The 21,091-nt window shown below is 42.2% G+C and overlaps 2 protein-coding genes across 7 annotated transcripts in view; one reads left to right on the top strand and one right to left on the bottom strand.

Annotated features, from left to right (window-relative positions):
• The first annotated feature begins 433 nt into the window (after positions 1-433).
• FAM161A (FAM161 centrosomal protein A) lies at positions 434-11,217 on the top strand. 6 transcript variants are annotated; one of them, XM_035110432.3, is made up of 7 exons: positions 434-842; positions 1,819-2,054; positions 4,463-5,647; positions 7,713-7,880; positions 8,059-8,158; positions 8,938-9,098; positions 10,788-11,217. In XM_035110432.3, the coding sequence occupies exons 1-7, from the start codon at positions 708-710 to the stop codon at positions 11,014-11,016; spliced, it is 2,214 nt and encodes a 737-aa protein (XP_034966323.3). In that variant the 5' UTR covers positions 434-707; the 3' UTR covers positions 11,017-11,217. The 6 variants fall into 6 exon arrangements, with proteins under 6 accessions (XP_034966323.3, XP_060128291.2, XP_088521614.1 ...); XM_088665488.1 differs by having other exon boundaries at positions 518-850; XM_060272308.2 differs by lacking the exon at positions 7,713-7,880.
• A 7,096-nt stretch (positions 11,218-18,313) lies between these two features.
• Positions 18,314-21,091, bottom strand: part of LOC118082645 (uncharacterized) — a 53,263-nt gene continuing 50,485 nt past the window's right edge. The window contains exons 23-24 of the mRNA XM_088665461.1: positions 20,097-20,185; positions 18,314-18,570 (exon numbers count right to left, since the gene is read on the bottom strand). Of these exons, the coding sequence (XP_088521587.1) occupies positions 18,443-18,570; positions 20,097-20,185 (217 nt within the window). The 3' untranslated portion in view covers positions 18,314-18,442. The remainder of the gene's footprint in view (positions 18,571-20,096; positions 20,186-21,091) is intronic.

Below are 21,091 nucleotides of genomic sequence, written 5' to 3'. Positions count from 1 at the left end.
TTAAAAGTAATGGAAAGTGAATTAATCCGTTCCAAATGGGTCCGCAGCGTTCATAAACCGAAAATTCATAAACCGAGGTGTTCATAAACCGAGGTTCCACTGTATACCGTTCAGATCAAGGGAAGTAATAGTACCACTACAATTTAAGAAGGGTGTTGACAAGCTGCAATGTGTGAAGAGAACTGCGATCAAGATGATCAAGGGTCTGGAAACCAAGCCTTATGAGAAGCACTTGAAGGAGCTGGGGATGTTTAGACTGGAAAAGAGGAGACTGAGAGGAGATATGTTAGCCATCTTCAAATATCTTAAGAGCTGTCCCAAACGAGATTCCGACTAAACATTCGGAAAACCTTTCTGACTTTAAGAGCTGTTCAGCCGTGGAACAGACTCCCACGAGAGGTGGTGGACTCTCCTTCTTTGGAGGATTCTAAACAGAGGTTGGATGGCCATCTGTCATGGATGCTTCAGCCTGAGATTCCTGCATCGCAGGGGGTTTGACTAGATGACCCCTGGGGTCCCTTCCAAGTCTACAATGCAGGAGATAAGAGAAAGGATGAGAAGAGCATATTGGATTCGGAGCCGGGGCTCCAGAGCGCGCGTTCGCGAGCAGGCGAGGGCTTTCTGTCCCGTGGGAGCCGCCGTAGCGCCGTCGCCTTGGCAACCGAGCCGGGCAAAGCGGCCTTGCGCTGCCCCGCTCGAAGAGAGCCATGGACGCGGCCCACCGAGCCGCCCTGCTCGCGGCCTCCTGCCTCCACACGCCGGTAGACCCGCGCACCAGGGCACCGGTCGCGCTTTACGAGAGGGAGACCGGAAGGCCCGCGCCGGGGGGCGGCGAGCGGCAGGTAGGCGGGTAGGTCGGAAGCGGGGGAGGCCGCTGCAGCCGCCCGCGTCGCCTGAGTCGGCGGGTTGGTGCCCCCTGGTGGCCGCGGGAGGAAACGGCAGGAGGCGCCTTCCCCCTTCCTCCCTGTCTGGCTGGGGTTCTTTGCTTTCCTTTCCAGGAAAAGTGGCACTTGCTGCATGTCTCGAGGCAAAAGAGCGGAGGGGAGGAGCGCGTTGTTGTTTTAAAATTATTATTATTATTATTTATTAAACTTAATAGTCCCTTGTCTCCTGAAGGTCTATTAAACACACACGCACACGTGCAATAACCATAAAGAAAGAATAATAATAAATAATAATGAAGAATGTTCCCACCCAGTAATTAGAAGGTAAACAACTATATTGCCAAAGAGCAGGGAGGGGGTTTATGCTAGGTGGAAGTTAAATCTTCTTACTGTTTTTGCTTATTTATTTATTTCATAAAATTTATACACCACTTGATTGTTAAAAAACCTCAGAGCTTCTCTTACTGCATTTTTATTGAAGCATAGGTAATGTTTCTGGGAATTTGTAAGTCACAAATACTGCTGTTTGGACAGTATTGGTATTGGCTTATATAGGAACCAGATGGTATTTGTATACTAAGCCTACACAAATCTCTTAATGAGCTTTACATGAAAGGAGTCGAAATGAGTTTACATGCAGCTAACCAGAAAGGTGCACAGTGTTGTAGTATATCTGTTGATAAAATGCAAGTATTCATATGAAATTAGAAATAAAAATAGATTTAAATGTTTATTACAGTTGAGCAACTTTGGCTATAGGATGATGTCATGCAGATTGGACCCTCCTTTTATCATGTCTCAGCCGTTTTCAATGCTGAGAGATGCTGAGTTCCACAGTTTATGGCACCTACCACTTGACCAAATTACTAGCATTTTATACTTACCGGTATTTCTCCAAGGAAAATGAAAACATTATAATAATATTCTGTTTTAGGATAGTTTGAGTCCTAAGAAACAGCAGCATTCTACTGGGCACGCCGACTGCAGAGACTGGATAGACCTCTCCAAAATGTACCTTTCAAATCAAGAATATTATTTAAAGCTGGAAGAGCTTAAGTACGCTCACCTGGAGACCATGGCAAAATTGGAAAACATGTATCGGAATAAACTGTATCTAAAAGATGTTCAGCCTTTATCAAATCTGGATGTGACCCATAGTATGATTGATAGGTATGGTTTATAATCTATTTTTGTAGTCTTATTTGTCTGAAGATGTTAAATGTTGTAGTGACAGGCAGCAACCCTTTTAGGGGTTGAGACGTGATTGCCGACGTGCAGGTCTTTTGGACCTGGAAGAGGGCAGAATGGGTGGGACGGGACGGAACAGGGCATAATGGGGTGGGATGTGCTTATGTGTGCTCTTGCTGACATGCAGGGGCCAGGAATGGAACCCCTGCATGAAATAGCCACTGCGTTTATAGTATGGAGGAATCTGCATGCTGGTAATCTCACCAAAACAGTGTTTTATTTACTATATTCCAACAGCTTAATTTTTTTAAACTGCCGAAGAACCTTCCGTTCTAGATTTTTGTATCGGGCCACACTTGTTTCCCTGCAGGTAACTCAGAAAGAACAGCTGAACAAGGAAGAGAACTGAGTATTTTGTGTGTGTGTGTGTGTGTTTCTTGCCTTGATTTGTTTGAAAATATCCTTAACTGTAGGATAAACTCCTTAATCCTACTGAAAACGTCAGAATTGGTTCAACTATTATGGTGTACAATAGGTTATATATAGAGATATAGATATAGATATAGATGTCAGAAGGTAATTATTTAACTTTCAGAGTTACCGAGTGTGTAATACTGCTAATTGCTTAACTATGCTTAAGCAATTGGGAGTGCAGGGTTGCATCCACTTTCTTCCCCGCTCGATCCTTTTGGACTGGAGTATAAATTCTTCCTAGGGATTTTTTTGTTGTTGTTTAGTCGTTTAGTCGTGTCCGACTCTCCGTGACCCCATGGACCAGAGCACGCCAGGCACTCCTGTCTTGCACTGCCTCCCGCAGTTTGGTCAAACTCATGTTGGTAGCTTCGAGAACACTGTCCAACCATCTCGTCCTCTGTCGTCCCCTTCTCCTAGTGCCCTCAATCTTTCCCAACACCATGAATAGAATTTAGCACTCATTAACTATTACATTGGATGGTGGCATTAGCTGATGCTAAGACTAACCAGGCTTCCTGCTTACACCAGAATCTGAAGCCATGGTTTAGGACAGAAATACTGAAATGGGACTGAAATGAAATTTCGGGAACATAGTATGCTGCTTTAATACCAGGTCAGTCCATTGATTCATCTAACCCCGTATTGTCTCCACTGACTGGGAGCAGCTCTCCAGAGTTTCCAGTTAAGTTCTCTCCCAGCAGCACCTGAAAATTCCAAGGATTGAAGCTGGGACATTCTGCATGAGCTATGGCCTGTCTCCCTATTCATAGTAACAAATTACTTTTGCTTAGGGTTTTCCAAAGGTTTTAGAACACTGCGCAGATATTCCTTAGGGAGTGTCTTCTAAAATTAATTTTCAGTTTTGCTAATAGGAATCCTTCTTATTTTTACTTCTATTCTCTGTCTTACAGGAGACCAGTGATGTGAGTTCTGATCACAGACATAAAGCTAACTATTACTTCTTAGTATTTTTGAAGGGAACTCTCCCCTTGCTTCTCTCTGTGTCTGAAACAAATGTGAATGCAATGCATGGTTCTAATCTGATTAAGTCTTCAGCAATGTTGCCTGTTGCCATTTTAAGACTGAAACAAGTTTTAGACAAGGGTTCCCAAACTAAGGCCCAGGGGCCGGATGCGGCCCAATCACCTTCTAAATCTGGCCCGCAGATGGTCTGGAAATCAGCATGTTTTTACATGAGTACAGGTGAAACTCGGAAAATTAGAATATCGTCGAAAAGTGCATTGATTTCAGTAACACAACTTAAAAGGCGAAACCAGTCTATGGGATAGATGGATGACATGCAAAGCAAGATATGTCAAGCCTTGATTTGTTGTCATTGTCATTATTTGTTGTTAGGCGGGTCAATTATAAATGGAATGTCATTAATGAAATGTAATAGCAATGTATATTTTTGTATGATTGTAACTATTTGCTTTATTCTTTTATTTAAAATGCATCTCTGGGTTATTTGTGGGGCATTGGAATGTGTTCATATTTTTAAAAAAGATATAGTCCGGGCCCCCACAAGGTCTGATGGACAATGGACCGCCCCCTGCTGAAAAAGTTTGCTGACCCCTGATTAACCTCATGATTTAACTCAACCCCCCCTTTAAAAACTGTTTTCAAACATCCAGCCTAAGGTTGCCTGGTCCTAATACAAATATTTTACTAAACTGTACATTTTATCATAAGGAGCAAGTGGAGTTTAAGTTTGCTTTTGATCACCCAGGTTGGGGAGAGCTATTTTTCAGGCTTCTGGTAACACAGGTGATGAGCTAGGACACATAGGCCAACCTGCTATACTGGTGGGATTCTTTAGACTTGAAATGCTCCTCCATTCTGTTATTCATCAAAGCAGTCTGGTTATATTTTGCTGCTTGCAGAGAACTAACCTTCACGTTTTTATTTCCTTTTAGATCTTGGGAGCCAAGCCCCTTTCAACCTCAGAATATGTGTAAATCATTTTCTGAGCCTGATTTGAACAATTCTTTTCATTCAGATTTATCTCATATATCTGATAAAGAATTAGAGTTAGAAGAAAATGACAGTGAAGACAGATCACTAACCTTTGGTAAGGAGCAAGCTGAAAATTCATGGGATGGGTCATCTTTGGAGGACTATTCTCACTGCAACCAAAGTATTTTATCCAAATTACAGACTTTGAGGAAGAGCAGGAGGAAGAAAAAAAAGTGGTCCCCAAAGATCACAATACCTGAGCCTTTCCAGATGACTATCAGAGAAGCTAGGATAAAACAACAGAACATAAAGTCAAAGTCACTGATTGAACTAGAAAATAACTTGCTGAGGAAAGAATTGGAGGAGGAAGCAGAATGTCAAAAGAAATTCCGAGCCAATCCAGTGCCTGCTTATGTTTTTGTCCCTCTCTATCATGAGATTATGCAGGAAAACGAAGAACGTAGAAAGGCACTAAGAGAGAGAAGGCGAAAGATCCTTCTAGCTTCACAAAAGCCATTTCAGTTTATTGAGCGGGAAGCACAAAAGAAAGAAATGAAGAAAATGCAGTTGAAGGGCATTTCTTCACCAGAAAAGAAAGCAAAAGTATTCAAAGCAAAGCCAGTTCCTAAATTTGTTTATAGTTCAGAAATTAATGAGAGGCTAAAGGAAGAAGAGCTTTATAGAGATATTAGAATTCAGATGAGATCAGAAGAGCTTCTGCGCAATTCATCTGTCCCTAACAGTAGGTTAGGAAACAGAGGCATTAATAAGAATAGGCAGCAAAATCATCTTGAGCTGACTAAAGAAGTGGAACACAAACCAAAGACCAAAGCCAAGGTCCCAGATTTTGAAAGTTTACATCAAAAATTCCTGAAGCGGCTTCAGGGACAGAAGAATGTGAAACACATTACAGCCTGTGAACCCTTCAATCTCTGTACACCAAATATAGCGTCCAACAAAGAGAAAATTCTTGAGGACATTCAAATGGATGAAGAAAAATTAAAGGAAACACGCTGGCCCTATGCCTCTTCAAGAGCGAAGCCTCAGATGAGGTCTTTGAATGCAAATTCATCTCCTTCAGGCTGTGAAGGATCTGTATCTCCAAGAATTACAGAATCTACAAGACGACGACTGCAAGCAGTCAGGTGAGCTGTTCACAGGCCTGGACTGATGTAATTGTCATTAGTTTAATTTCAAGTTGCCTGTGGAAAATTAAACCATGTTGATGCAATAAGATACTAAGATACTAAAAACTACGATCCACATGGGATTAATAAAACTATTATTCTCTGTTTATAATGGTTTTACTAATTGCATGTGGATTTTTTTTTAAAGAAGTAATTTTTATTGGTTTTCTGTTTAACAACAGAATCTGTTGTTAAACAGATTATTTGTTTAACAACATAAGTAGACAACTAAACATAATCATGTTAATCATGTTTTTTTGATAACAAAATATGAAGATTATCTTTGAATGTGTGAAATTCATGCTATTTTGGAGAGGAATTCGGTGTTGCACTAAGGCAGTCATTTCATCAGAGCAAGCATTTCAGGTGAAATGAACCCCTCTTTCCTTCGTCCATGTGCTGTTCTGGGGCTTTCAGGGAATGGGGGTGGCGGGTGGGGAAGTCCTTTTCCTCCCCATAATTGTTTTAAGCCACACTCCATTGTCAGCAGCTGATTTTGCACCCCCTCTTCCCAGATCTTGTGTCTGGTGTTGGGGCACCAGTCACTTTCCCCTAGTTACACAACTGACAAGACCAAGGGGCTCAACAATTTCCTGAGTTCAGTGTTCTTGATGTAGTGGTTGTAGCAATGCATGTCTCCAGAGAACTGTGGATGGGTGGTTGGCTATGCTCTCTTTTAGGGTAAGGAAACCCATCTTTGATTAGTCTCACGGTGGAGCATTAGAGGAAGTACATTGTTACATTGCATGTATGTCTGAACTCACATGCATGTCCCACACTCATGTGTGTTCATACACAGACTACTGAGAGGTTTAGGGTCCTTTGATAGAGTCATGATGTGTGTCCTTTATGAATAGGTGTTTACCTAATAGCCACAAGAAGTTCCTACACCAGAGGAATAAAATAATCTTGGTGTATTATATGAAATGAAAGTGACAGAATAGATAAATGTTGCTTCAGAAAGCAGAATTACAATTTAAGCAGGCAAAGAGTGAGTGAAAGAATCCCTAACTATTCTCAAAAGCTTATAGAAAAGAGCGTGACAATTTCACCACAAGACCCACACTAATAGCAAGTCAAGAAATAGAGCGGGGGAAGGTATACTTGTCCTTGAAGCGAAGGTTGTGTTGTTTCCATTGGAGTGCTAAGTAAGAATTCTTTCTTGGAGCTTGGAGAGCTAACTAACAATTGAAAATCTAGGGTTTTTGTAATAATTTTAGCCAATTCATTCTAATGGAGAAGGAAGGGAGCATTGAGACGAGCAATTCCTACTATTTCAGTATTTCTATTGTTCTGTTGTTTCTTCTGGGGGTTTCTTGCCTATTTCCCATTTTGTTTATTTTGCTTAATAAAATGTTGAAAGAATCTAGTGAGCAATGACTGAACTGTTTATCCTTGTTTACTTCCTGTCTTAAAGTTACCTTACTATTATCATGATGGCATCCATTCAGGTGTTGATTAGATGTTATTAGTTGCTAGATTTACATGTGCTGATATTTACACAAGGTATTTGGAGCTCAGGGTGTCTCTTCAGTGCCTTCCAGGACATATTTTTTGAGATACGGCTGGTACCAGCATCAATCAAATTCATAATGGGGATCTCCTGTTATATTAAGTTATGCCAAACTTCTTACTCATGCCATGATCTACAGTAATAAGTCATAGAAAAAGTTCAGATTGACACACAGCCATTCACATCATTTTTTATTAAATGTATCACAAGACTAACAAAACATTCCAGCAATTAAAAAGAAAGAAAGAAAAACAATTGAGCACGATCATGTATAAGGGTAAAGAGATAAAACATATTTTTATATAATAATAAAATATACTTACACAAAAGAGGCAACATGGCAGTATTCCAAGACAGGACACAGGCACCAGATGAAATAATATTTGGGTGGGATTTGCCACCTGCGTGAAGTACATTACTTCTTGATCTGTGTAAGTGTATCCTTGAAAAAATCCATAAAGCCTTTTCTCAATTTAAATTTATTTCGTTCTACTTTATTTTGTTATTTAGGGAGTCAGCTGAGGAAAAAAGGAAGGTAGAAGAAGAGAAGAAGAAAAATAGAACAAAACAAAAAGAAAGAGCAAGAAAGCTACAGAGACTTATACACACCCGGGCTGAGGCAAATGATCCCCATCAAAGTCTAGCTCAGATGCATAAATCGAAGTTTAAAATATTCAGGTATTCTGCTAATGTATCCTCCAAATCCTGACCCAATAGGTGCAAGAGCATTAGTTCAGTAGCAGGCCCTCAAAGAGTATAACATAGTATAGTCTTGCTGCTTCTATTTTTACTTTGCTGTGAAAGTTCATGATTAAATTCCATACCATTTCCATGTCGTGGTATATTAAAAAAACAGGAAACATGAAAAGCAGAGAATGAAAGAATATCTCCAGGAGTTGGAAGAAATGGAAGAAAGAGTGCAAAAGAGGCCACTGTTGTTGGAACAAGCTACACAGGTTATTGACATCTCTCCTATATTGGGGTGCCAGCTTTCTTTTTTATCTGATGATCAAGAACTGTCATTGAGGTGATGTAAGTTATGCCACCTTCCCAGTCTCCTGTCTCGCCATTGCATCACTTCTGTATGCCTCATTTCATTTGTCAGTGCTTTCTCAACCAGCAATGATTGCTGCCTTCCTGGTTATAATTGTGTACAGTAATGTTCCAGTTAAGGCTTCTTATTTTATACTGTACTCTGCATTCCTAATCCACCCATCACAGTGTGAAGGGTAGAGGAGACACCACTTAATTTAACTGTGATTATTTACACTTGTTTTGTTTGCTTGCTTGATTTCTAGTCTGCCTTTTGATCCAGAAGGATCCCAAGCGGCTTACTTAAAATAATGCAACAACATTAGGTCTGCTGCTTTCATTTCTAGCACATGTTATATTGCTCTGTGGTAGTGTGTCTTCTCTTCTACCTAAAGCTGCAAGTCAAGGGCAGAGATGGACGAACCAGCTGCAGCTGAGCAGATATGTAATCCAAAGATTTAATATTTTTAATATGTAATTTAAGCATTTAATGTGTGCCGGCGCAGAGGTGTTGAGTACCAAATTTAAAAATGACACTGTCTAAAGCTTTGTGTTTGTGTTCCACAACATTTTCATGCTCTGAGATCATGGATGTTTGGCAACCAATGTACACATCCACAGCCGTATATATTCTTTAAATTTAAGAGTATCTTAGTAACGCATTTTGTTGTTATTCTTTTACTCTACCTCTCCTAAAATATAGAAAAATGCACGAATAGCTGCTGAGAAGCATTACTCTGATATTCTTCGAGAGCTGGGACTATGTGAAGAGTTTGTTTCAAAGAAAGGTGAAACGGCTACAAAAATGCTTTTGCAGGACCATTCCAGTGGTGGCTCTGACATTTTGACAGCAGACGGCGAAAGGTAAATACTGCCAGTGGTTGCCATGGATCAGGATGGGCAACTTGTGGCCTTCCAGATGTTGTTGGACTCCAACTGCCAGCAGCTACCCAGCCAATGTGGCCAAGGATCAAGGATGATGGAAGCCGTGCTCTAACAAAATTGGGAGGGATACAGATTCCCCATCCCTGCTCTAGATGTTTTAAGAGGGAGACTGACAACTTTAATCTCAAGCTGCCCCTTTTGCTGTAGCTTATTCCAATAGCACAGAACTCTAAAATCCAAAGCCTCATATGCATGTAGTATGTCTGCGCCTCCTCTTGAATCTCCATTGGGTGACAGTCAGCATCTTGTGAGTGAGCTTCCCCTTCCTCTTCTTTCCTCTGCTGGCCCCCATGCCATCCCAGTCTTGTCTAGTGGGTTCCGCAACTTTCCAGAGAGTATGCAGGGGACTGTATGGGAGGTGGTGGGGGATCTGTCCTGCCAACTGTGGTCATTCTACAGACAGATGGATACTGTTGGATTTCACCCATTCAAAAGAATGTGAAAATATTCACAGCCCTTATACCTGCAGTTGATTGGTGGATTGAAGAATTGATGGTAAAAGTACTCAAAGTAAAGCAAACTGCCAAAACCTAAAAGTCCACGGATGCTTCCTCTAGCTGGGATTATGCTAAGTGTGCATTTCCTTTTTTTACTCAGTTATTAGGTTATTACATCAGAACTGCAAGAACTGGAATGGGCAAGGTAATCAAGCAGCCAAGAGGTTTTATTTGCAGCTTTAGGAAGAACAACAGCAGACTTGGAGCTCCCTAGTAGACATGACAATACCGTAGCTGCCCTTATTTTTCAGGAGTGTTCCCTAGAATGGAGGGGCTGTGAGCCCATCCCCTGAACCACCCCATATATACCAATCGTGTTGGAAAATTAGTCATTTTAGCTTGATATCTTCTTATTGAGTTGGCCTAGCTGGGCTTGTGGCTGATTAGATTGACTGGCACATAGCCAGAGCTAGGTCCATGAGTATGAGGACCAACCACATACATGGCTCCAACATCGGAGTGCTAATTTTAAAAACAAGGCTATTCTGTACAGTATATTGTTAACACAGAAAGCAGGCTGTTTGGAGACTTGCTTTCAGGATGTCCTCAAGAAAGGACACAGTGGTGGTTTTATCACTTACTGTCTTCTCACAGTCAAGATGGAGAAGGGCAGGCATTTAGAGTTTGCTCCAGGGGTTCTTTGTTCTTGTGGGCTTATGATTCATTTCATCGGGGGGACACTCATCTTCTGTACCAGTGCATTCTTTGAATACATGTGCATGGTAGCCTGATGGCTTCTTTGTTCATGAGGCATTCCAAGATGGGTGGCTTTGTCTCTCTGCAGATACCTCCTTTGAGGGTATCTGGGAGGGTGCAGGGCACATGGTGGGGGGAGGAAAAGAGGGGCAGACCTGCTGCACAAAGCAGAAATCCTTGCCCGGATGGACCTGTGACTTAGTGCTGCATTGGATGCCAGCCATAATTCTACACAAGTTGAAACTAAATTTTACAATGCAATAACATTGTCCCCATTGCAATAACACAAAATCGTGGCGTTTGACAAATTTGAGAACAGCTCTTTATGGGTGTGATCTGATTGGGTCATAATATGTATTCAGCTGTTCTTCAGAGGATGCCAATGGGCAGTATTTTTCTTCTGTTTCTCCTGTAGTGATAATGAAAATAAAGCAGGAGATGGAGAATTTGAGAGAGAATGGGAGAGCTCACAACTCCATTCTGCCCAGTCCTGTGGAGAGGAGGATGGTGATGAGGAGGATGTGGAAGCCTCTGAAGATGAGCTGGACATGGAGGCTCAGCCAGATCACGATGACCAGGATGCTTCTGAGTATGAAAACAATGAACAAGCTGCCACAGAAAAAACCAGTGATGATGAAGGCTAATTGAAGTACATGGCTGCTTCCATGTTGTGTGGGTTTGGGTGTTTTGCATTTATTCTATTGCTCCAAATAATATAAGAGAGGGGGGGGGGAAGGAACAACTGGTGCAAATAGAGTTTTGAAGCATTTTTAATGTGCCGATCAGCTGTGAGTTTTCAACTGACATATTTTATTTTATTTATTAAATTTGTAGTCTGCCCTATATCTGCAAGTCTCAGGGTGGTTACCGGGATAAAATCAGAATATAAAACCACAAAATTCATAATCAAAACAAAAACAACCAAATAATCCTTCCCCCACATTTTAAAAAGGCCTGGTTAAAGATGAAGGTTTTTGCCTGGCACCTAAAGGTGTATAATGAAGGCCCCAGGCAAACCTCCCTGGGGAGAGCAATGCACAGATGCGGAGCCACTACAGAAAAACATGTGTTCCCACCCTATGGATCTCGTGGAGGAGGCACACGAAGAAGGACCTCAGAAGATGATCTCAGGGTCTGTGTAGGTTCATATGGAAAGAGGTGGTCCTTGAGGTATTGCAGTCCTGAGCTGTTTAAGGCTTTATAGGTTAAAAACAGCACTTTTAATTGGGCCTGGAAACTAATTGGTGTCCAGTGCAGTCAGAGCAGGATCGGTGTAAAACACTCAAACCATCTTGCCCCAGTGAGCAACCTGGCCGCTGAATTCTGCACTAGCTGAAGTTTCCAAACCATCTTCGGAGGCAGCCCTACATATAATGCATTACAGTAATCCAACCTTAGAGGTTACCAGAGCATAGGCAACATTAGTTAGGCCAGGGGTCACCAACTTAAGGCCCATGGGCCGGAAGCGACCCGCAGAGGTTGTTTGACCAGCCCACGAGCCGCCCCTGAACCGAGCCGCCCGCTTGCGCGCTGCACTAAGACGGTGCAGCATGGCGCAGGGACTCGCTTCCGTGACGCCGAAAATTGCGTCTGCGCAGACGCCAAAAATTGTGTTTGCAATCCGGCTCATGGAGGGATCTCCATGGGACCGATCCGGCCCAGGCAAGATAAACCTTGCTGACCCCTGAGTTATTAGGCTATCCCTGTCCAGATAGGGGCATGGCTGGGCCACCAGCCAAAGCTGATGGAAGGCACCCTGGGACACTGAGGCTACCTTTCATTTACTCCTTTTATTATAAAAAGCAAAGGTAGCATGTTGGTCCCTAAGGGGAAAAAACCCTCCAAAATTTACAGTTTGGCAATACCTTATTAGGACAAATCGAAATATCACAAAGCAGTGGCAAACATTTGTGCATAGCTGCCAAGTTATCCCTTTTTTTAAGGGATTTTCCCTTATGCTGAATAGGCTTCCTCGCGAGAAAAGGGAAAACTTGGCAGCTATGCATTTGTGTTTTCCAAAATTCTTAATCAGGCAAGATATTACATAGAGCAAGGGCAGGGGAATGAGGAAAAATATGCAAATACTGTATAAAGTATATAGATTTTAGTAGAGGTGTGCGTTAGCTGTGTGTAGAGGCTGAATAACAAGGTGAATTAGGCTGATTTGAGGTATCCCAAGTTGAAGCACAGGGACCCAGGTGGCGCTGTGGTTAAACCACTGAGCCTAGGGCTTGCTGATCAGAAGGTCGGCGGTTCGAATCCCTGTGACGGGGTGAGCTCCCGTTGCTCGGTCCAAGCTCCTACCAACCTAGCAGTTTGAAAGCACGTCAAAATGCAAGTAGATAAATAGGTAAGGTTTACAGCGGGAAGGTAAATGGCGTTTCCATGTGCTGCTCTGGTTCTCCAGAAGCGGCTTTGTCATGCTGGCCACATGACCTGGAAGCTATACGCCGGCTCCCTCGGCCAATAATGCGAGATGAGCGCGCAACCCCCGAGTCGGTCACGACTGGACCTAATGGTCAGGGGTCCCTTTACCTTTAAGTTGAAGCACAATGTATATAATTCCCCTTCTCAAAACTGGGTAAGTGCTCTCACAAGGCCGTGTGATTTTCTGCTTGTTTTGTACAGAATAGTTCTGTTTTTTGTATATCTCTGTTTCTCTAGGTCCAGGGGCTTTGAAAAACACAAGACTGCCAAAAATGTTGCTTGTAGAGCACTGAAGAGATTTGGATTGATTTTTGTTAAAGCACAGCAGCAGAGGATACTTTTTAAAAGTTAAAATTTACATCTTTTTCATAATTTTTTTGCTGCCCTGCAAATCAAACCAAAAGAAAGCTCCCCAGGCCATTTTCTAGACAGCCTCATATTGTGAGGCCTCCATCAGACGTCTGAAGGCCTATCTTGGAGGACACAAACAGCCACAGGAATTTTTTTTTTTAAATGTAGAAGCAATAATACACATCACATGGACCTTCTATTTACAGTATTGTTTTAAGGTAAGAAAGAACAAGAGACAGCCCCCTTTGAAAATATGCAACTGCTGTGGATTTTGCTGCTTTACTTGCCCTAATATAGATTATGAAGGAAAGTTACAGCACAAACCCCGACTGGAAAGGCTTTGTCTGCAATTTGGCAGCCTTAATCCACTCTGGAGGAGGCCAGTTACGCCTCAATATTTTGTCCACTTTGGCCAAAGTGGGGGGCAAGTCCTAGGTATTTCCTAGGTACGCTGTAGAGCTTGGAATCCTGAACACAGATTGAAGTGATGAGACCACAGAGCATGGCAGGAACAGAGAAAAAATGCATATAGATTCAAGGACAACCTTAGCTTTCAGACACAGTTCCAGGATAGAGATTGCAAACTGGTAAGACTCTATTTAGTGCAGTAGGTACAGTATCAGGTTTTGCATTTAGGATTCTGGGACAAACAAGCATTGGCTGTTCCTCATATCTGTCCCCCTCTTGGTTGAACACCGATTCCTGGTTAAGCAAATAGATTTTTTTTTTTTGGTACTGTATTCTATTCATAAAAATTTTCATAAAACCCTCAAAAGAGAAATGGGGCAGTCTAAATGTTAGTAAAACAGGAGATTAATTTTAAGTGATAACTTAAGTAAATGAGTCAATTGAAGCCCAGACAATGTACTATTGCACAGTGGTTGAAGGGTGTGTCACTCTCAGAATGCATAGTTCCTCTATGAGTAGTGAAAATCATCTACCTCTAGTTGTACATTTTGCCCTGAAGCTTGGAGAAGCAATGGAAGCTTCTGGTCCACAAGAACCCCACACTCACCATTGGGCAATATTTTCAATCAGGAATAACAGCTCTACAGCGCCATCTGGTGTTACATGTCTATAACAATAAAATCGATGAATGTAGCCAAGTCCCATGTGAATCAGTTCAGCAGAGCTTAGAAGTGGGGAAAGTTGCAAACAGCTATAATTCTAATTATTGCCAAGATTCAACTCTGAGATACAAATACTAGATTTGTAGCATCTGTGAACACTTGTTAACTTCAAAAGGTAAGGGTAAAGGGACCCCTGACCATTAGGTCCAGTCGTGAGTGACTCTGGGGTTGCGGTGCTTATCTCGCTTTACTGGCTGAGGGAGCCGGCGTTTGTCTGCAGACAGCTTCCGGGTCATGTGGCCAGCATGACTAAGCTGCTTCTGGCCAACCAGAGCAGCACACGGAAACGCTGTTCCCACTTGGAGGGGTACCCATTTATCTACTTGCACTTTGACGTGCTTTCAAACTGTTAGGTTGGCAGGAGCTGGGACTGAGCAATGGGAGCTCACCCTGTCACGGGGATTTGAACCACTGACCTGATTGGCAGGCCCTAGGCTCTGTGGTTTAGAATCATAGAATCATAGAGTTGGAAGAGACCACAAGGGCCATCCAGTCCAACCCCCTGCCAAGCAGGAAACACCATTAAAGCATTCCTGACATATGGCTGTCAAGCATCCGCTTAAAGCCCTCCAAAGGAGGAGACTCCACCACACTCCTTGGCAGCAAATTCCACTGTTCTGTCAGGAAGTTCTTCCTAATGTTCAGGTGGAATCTTCTTTCTAGTAGTTTGAATCCATTGCTCCGTGTCCGCTTCTCTGGAGCAGCAGAAAACAACCTTTCTCCCTCCTCTAACCCACAATGCCACCCATATCCCACTTCAAAACATAGTTGTACTCTATTGTCATTTTTAAAAATAGCTTCTAATTTTTATTTATTTTGTCTTCACTATTCCTTTCCATCCATTATTTATATGTCACATTTTGGGGCACAGTCCAATAGGTGGCTCATAGTATAATATCAATATGGACTCATCCTTTGAATTTTCAAAATGTAGGTTTACTATTCTGTAAAGGGGTTGTGAAAATGATACTCATTCCTCAGCGGTCATGAATCTCAGTATAGTGACAAAACCTTTATACTAAAAGTTTTTTGAGAGTGATGAGGAAAATATAAAAAGTACAAAAATTAGGTAAGTGTTGCAGCAACCGGTAACTTTTTAATTATAGTTGGAAAAACAAAATGACTTAATATGCGTAGCAGTAAATGCTTAGCTCGGGGGTCGCCAGTGGTACTGTAGGTCTCCTCCATAAATAGCTCTTCAAAAACCCACAATACAGAAGAACTTGTTCTTCCTACTCAGTTCCTGTTTGCATTGGCTCACCCTCCCCTACACTGAACATGCCCCCATTTCATCTGTTTTGAACAGAGGAGAGGTACCAAGAGCTTCCTTCTGGTGTGCCAGTGGCTGGTCTAGTTGCCTTGCTTTGATGAGGTAGCTAGTGGGGCTTTGCCCACATCACTTTGTGGTCCTGTCTCTCAGATGCAGTAGTAATGGCACACCCCCGTGGCAGCAATGTTGTGTTATGCCACGCTTCTGTGGCAATCCTTTTTGTAATATACTGCATCTCCATGGCAACCCTGTTCATAGAATCATAGAATTGTGGAGTTGGAAGGGACCTCAAGGCCCATCTATTGTAGGAATCGCATCTAAAGAGTCCCTGACAGGTAGCCACCTCTCTGCTTCAAATGAATGAGTGTCCACCACCTTCCAGGGAGTCTGTTGCGATATGCCGTAACGTCTAAGACATTTCCTCAAAATTTCCTCAAATATGGCCACTGACCCCAAAGAATTGGCAAACTGCGTCTTAAATAGACATAACATGCAAACTGTTCATTTTTTTTATTTATTCAGATGAAGATTTGACCAGTTATTCCAAGAGTTTCCCAGGTCTCAATGCTAGTCTGCTATCAGGAAATCAGAGCGCTTTAAATCTCTGCTTATAATTCAAAAGGACTTTTGCCATTGATTCAGCATTGTGTGGCATAATCAGTGTTGTATTGATGCATTACTTTAAATATATGCAGCATTTCAAAAATAAAACTTTCTAACTGTTACAGTGTTCCTAAACATTTTAAAGCACAATACAGTGGTGCCTCGCTTAACGAATGCCCTGCTTAACAAAATTTCCGCTTAACGAAAGGTTTTTTCTAGTGGAGGTTGCCTCGTTAGACAAATTCGTTTTACGAAAAATTCGTCTAGCGAATCGCAGTTTCCCATAGGAATGCATTGAAATTCAATTAATGTGTTCCTATGGGCAAAAAAAAATATTCAATGCATTCCTATGGGATTCGCTAGACGAATTTTTCGTTATAAGAAAAGACCCATGGAACGAATTAAATTCGTCTAGTGAGGCACCACTTACATTGGCTATTAAATAATTATATGAAAATGCTGAGTACAGTGAAACAGCTTGATGGAGTCTTCTACTGATTTCATTGAAAAGGTTACACTGGTTAAACTTGTATCTGGGGCTCTTAACTTGTGGTCCATGGATGGGCTTGAGAAGCTCCATGAACTGGGCAGAAAACGATTTTCCAATGCAATAAAATAAATTGAATGCAAAATTTTGTGTTTATGTGCTTTCATCAGATTCTGTTCATGACCCAAATAAGGTTAAGATCCACTGCCTTACTTGTTAACTAGAAGTCAAGTTTAAGGTTTCCATTTCCATGTTCTGTTTTTATTTCACATTTCTTCACCATCTATCTTTTTTAAAAAATATCCTCCATTTCAGAGCATTATGCTTCAGCAAGGCTTGGTGTTCTATATATACTTGGTTATATGATTCTTTACAATACTTTCCATTAGTTTCCGCAGGAATATGAAACTAATTTCCAGGATCCTCCTGCCTCCCTTTTAAAAAATTGCTGCTACATCCAGTCCTCAGGTGTGCCTGAAGGACAAGTTATATATTTTTGTTAGAAGATCAGCTACCTCATATTTGAGTTCTTTGAGAACTCTTGTGTGGATGTCATCTGGACCCAGCAATTTTTCAGTTTATATTTTCTCTGCTATGCCTCTAACTTCATCTCTTGTCACCACTATTTGTTGGAGTTCCTCAGAGACTCTTACTGCAAAAGTTAGTCAGACGCTGGGATCTGCCCTATATCTTCTGTTTGGAAGACAGATGCAAAGAATTCATTCAGCTCCTCTGCAGTCCCCTCATTTTCCTTTGACTCCCCTGGCACCCAAGGCCCACCTGCCTCCCTAGCCAGTGTCTTGATATTAGTGTATTCAAAGAACCTTTTTTTGGTCAGTCTTAATATTTTTAGCAATGTGTTCCTGCTCCACAAATTCTTTTTTTAGCATCCCTTACTGTCTGCTTACCATTTTTTTGGCCAAATTTTGTGTTCCTTTTCATTACCTTAATTTGAACAAGAATCCAGTTTTTTGAAGAAAGCCTCCTTAGGTTCCACTACTTAACCACACGGGCACCCTCTTGGTCTTCATGTTACCTTTGCTGATCTGTGGCTTGCACTCTAGTTGAGTTTCTAATATTGTTTTTAAACAACTCCCTAGCATTTTGGAGTGATTGTTTCAGTTTCTCATTGAGCATAGGATGTTAACTATGCTATGCTGTGTGAGCCCTGGTGTAAAGGGGTAAAGGGACCCCTGACCATTGGGTCCAGTTGCAGACGACTCTGGAGTTGCGGCACTCATCTCGCTTTACTGCCCGAGGGAGCTTCTGGGTCATGTGGCCAGCATGACTAAGCCGCTTCTGGAGAAGCAGCGCAGCGCACAGAAATGCTGTTTACCTTCCCGCCGGAGCGGTACCTATTTATCTATTTGCACTTTGCAGTGCTTTCGAACTGCTAGGTGGGCAGGAGCAGGGACCAAACAACGGGAGCTCACCCCATCGCGGGGATTCGAACCGCCGACCTTCTGATCGGCAAGCCCTAGGCTCTGTGGTTTAACCCACAGCACCACTCCCTAGCATTTTGGAGTGATTGTTTCAGTTTCTCATTGAGCATAGGATGTTAACTATGCTATGCAGTGTGAGCCCTGGTGTAGCAGCTGCTAATTTTGTAAATTGCAAATTTTCCTCCCATCCCAACTTCCAGTCCCACCTTACACACAAAAAATACATCCATGTATGCGAGATAATTTATGAGTTTTCAATTTTAAAATCATGTTTACAAATTTCATTCGGAAAGGATCATTAAAAGATGCTGAAGGTGAGTTTGTGGAGTTCAACGAAAATCATAAATGCCCAAAGGAGACCTATTTTATTTCATTGGTACACAGGCAAGAAGCAGTGCAATCTTTCAGCATGTTTTGTTTCCTACATCCTTGTGTCTTCACTAAGTCAGGGCAGTTGCTGTACATATCTGTATATTTGCAAGGATTGGCTGAAAGTGAAAAGAAGAACACAATACCATCAGTCTGGACATTAACAAAAGCAAAACATCCCCAATAGATTCAAACTCTAAGGATGCTTTCATTTTTAGTTCATATACTGGAGTTTAAGATCAAAACTGAAGATTATACAAAAGAAAAAAGAACACTGAACATATTATTTAACAGTTCTAATGGATGTAATAATTAAATTCATAAACAGTTTAGCAACCCTGACCATAACTCAGAGGAAAAGGCCTGGAAAGCAAGCCTTATGAGGAATAGTTGAGGGAGTTGAGTATGTTTAACCTGGAGAAGAAGAGATGGAGTGGTGATATAATAGCTAAGTTCAAGTATCAGAAAGGCTGTCACATGGGGCAAGCTTGCTTCCTCCTGCTCCAGAGGGTGGAACCTAAACCAATGGAGTCAAATTACAAGAAAGGAGATCCCGATTAAACACCAGGAAGACCTTTCTGACAGTAAGAGCTGTTTGACAGTGGAATGGACTCCCTTGGGAGATTGTGGACTCTTCTTCCTTGGAGGTCCTTAAGAAGAGGTTGAGTGGCCATCTGCCCTGGATGCTTTTGTTGAGGTTCGACTAGATGACCCTTCCAACTCTACAATCCTATGAGGCTATGAACTTGGGCATGCTTTGATTGCCACATCTTATGATCATTATGTAGAAATTCCTACCTTCGCCTTAAAAATATAAAAGGTTATTGTGACTCAGGAGGCAGAAGCCTTACCGCAGGTGGTATGACCTCCCCACCATCGATAGAGAAGCGGTACTTCCATCAGTGCCAATTTTGGGCAAGATTGTGTCCATTTGGGGCAAGATCTTTGGTGCTGATGGGAGCGCTGCTTTTCCGCCTTTGGCAGATGTAGCAGCAGGAGCAATTAGGTGATGGTGGGAGTGGCAGCAAGGCAAGACAGAACTTCCCATTTCACCTCTAGTGGTGCTGCCTCGGCTTCCATCAAATTCAGTGGGATTTTCTTCTGAGTAACTAGGTTTGGAATATGCTGGTTTTAGCATTCAAATTTAGAATATAATTGGCAATATCCCTTCCCCTCTACAAATAACCTTGTAATCTTGAGGGAAGAGAGACATTACGAAGACACGACTGGAGACAAAGCGCATGGAAAATATTGTCAGAAAATACAAGTTTTACTCCAATAAATGTTACTGGCCTTGATATCTACATAGATCTTCATAAGCAGCAGTGGGTCTAGGCCTGCCCATCTCCTGCTTTTTTACTGGCTAAACTGTCAGGGCTGAGCATCGGTTTGGCAGTGTACTGTGCATGCAGCGCAGAAGTATCATATCTGGATGCAAAACTTCCACATCACACCAGTGTTGCTCCCAGGGCACATTTGGGCAGATCCAGAAGTAGGGCTCGTAAGCAGAAATCAGCACAGCTTTTCCTACTCTCCCTTATACTAACTTGGTGACAGTTAACAGGCCCAATGAGCTCTGAATTCTGGGTACCTTTTCTAAGGAAAAGATGAAGAAGCTTTAACATTTGAAGTTATTTGTACATACTGCATAATCTGTTGTCACAAGCATCACGGCAGTCCCCGCAAGGTGGTCCAGACTTATATGGGGTTTTAAGTGAGCCTTGTATGTTCCCTCTGGAATGAGAAATGCAAAAAAGTGCCACAGTTTCATTTATTTCATGAAAATTATATAAATATATTAAAAAACCCCAAAGCAGATCAGTCATGGTATGCTGTAGCCGATTGTTTGTACAGTATTCAGAGGGAACAATCTAGTGGCATCAGTTCAGTAATGCTGGAAATGAGGCTGGGATGGCTGGAGAGGAGAAGTCTAGAAAGGCGGGACATCACATTGGGAGGGATAAAACAGAACTCACTTTATTTTCCTATGTGACCTAAGCTGCTTTCATGGTGCCACATCCCTGTTTCTAAAGAGGCAAGGGTGACAACTCAACGCCCAGAACAAGCCAATGCAAATGAACTTCATGGACACAGCATGTTGTCATTTGGATTATTCTAATGTTCTGTGGAGATTATTCTGTCCCATTAACAATCTGCTATTAACTCCCTTTATCTTGTGGACCTCCCAGTGTTATGTAACCTCTCAGGAATGTTAATAGCTGGATACCTCCTGGGGCTGTATCATCAGTAAAGAGAATCTCACGGGTGTTATTCAGAGACTCTACCATATGTGCCCACTAGCAATGCAGCAAAATATCAACAAGGGGTCCCTGCATCTCCATACACTTTTCAAGAGAATCCTTTACCTTCCTGGGTAAAACTTCCTGGGTTCAGAACTTTTAAGAATTTGGCTCTGCATTGCTTGTCAAAGATGCCAGCCTTTGTTAAGCCCCTTGAACAGGGCTTTGCAGCTGCCACTGGTCTGCCTAACAGAGGTGCCTGAAAATCTCTTTCAGCTGAGCCAGGTATTTATCTGCCCCCATCTGCTCAGGTGTGGCTTGGCCTGGCTGAAATATCCTGGTGGGTCAAACAGGGAGGCCAGCTTGGAGGTTCTGAGCCTTGGTTTAGAGCAAACTTAAT

This window comes from Zootoca vivipara, chromosome 3 (genome assembly GCF_965207765.1).
Source record: "Zootoca vivipara chromosome 3, rZooViv2.hap1.1, whole genome shotgun sequence".
Lineage (NCBI taxonomy): Eukaryota > Metazoa > Chordata > Lepidosauria > Squamata > Lacertidae > Zootoca > Zootoca vivipara.
Note: the sequence above shows the minus strand (reverse complement) of the source record. Positions and strands in the feature narration are given on the sequence as shown.

Bases quoted from the DNA above. Each gene is read 5' to 3' on its own strand.
- FAM161A (XM_088665488.1), top strand. From the start codon at position 533: ATGCAGGAGATAAGAGAAAGGATGAGAAGAGCATATTGGATTCGGAGC. The intron at 5,648-7,712 runs GTGAGCTGTTCA...TTTGTTATTTAG, and splicing joins CGACGACTGCAAGCAGTCAG to GGAGTCAGCTGAGGAAAAAA. The intron at 8,159-8,937 runs GTTATTGACATC...CCTAAAATATAG, and splicing joins TGTTGGAACAAGCTACACAG to AAAAATGCACGAATAGCTGC.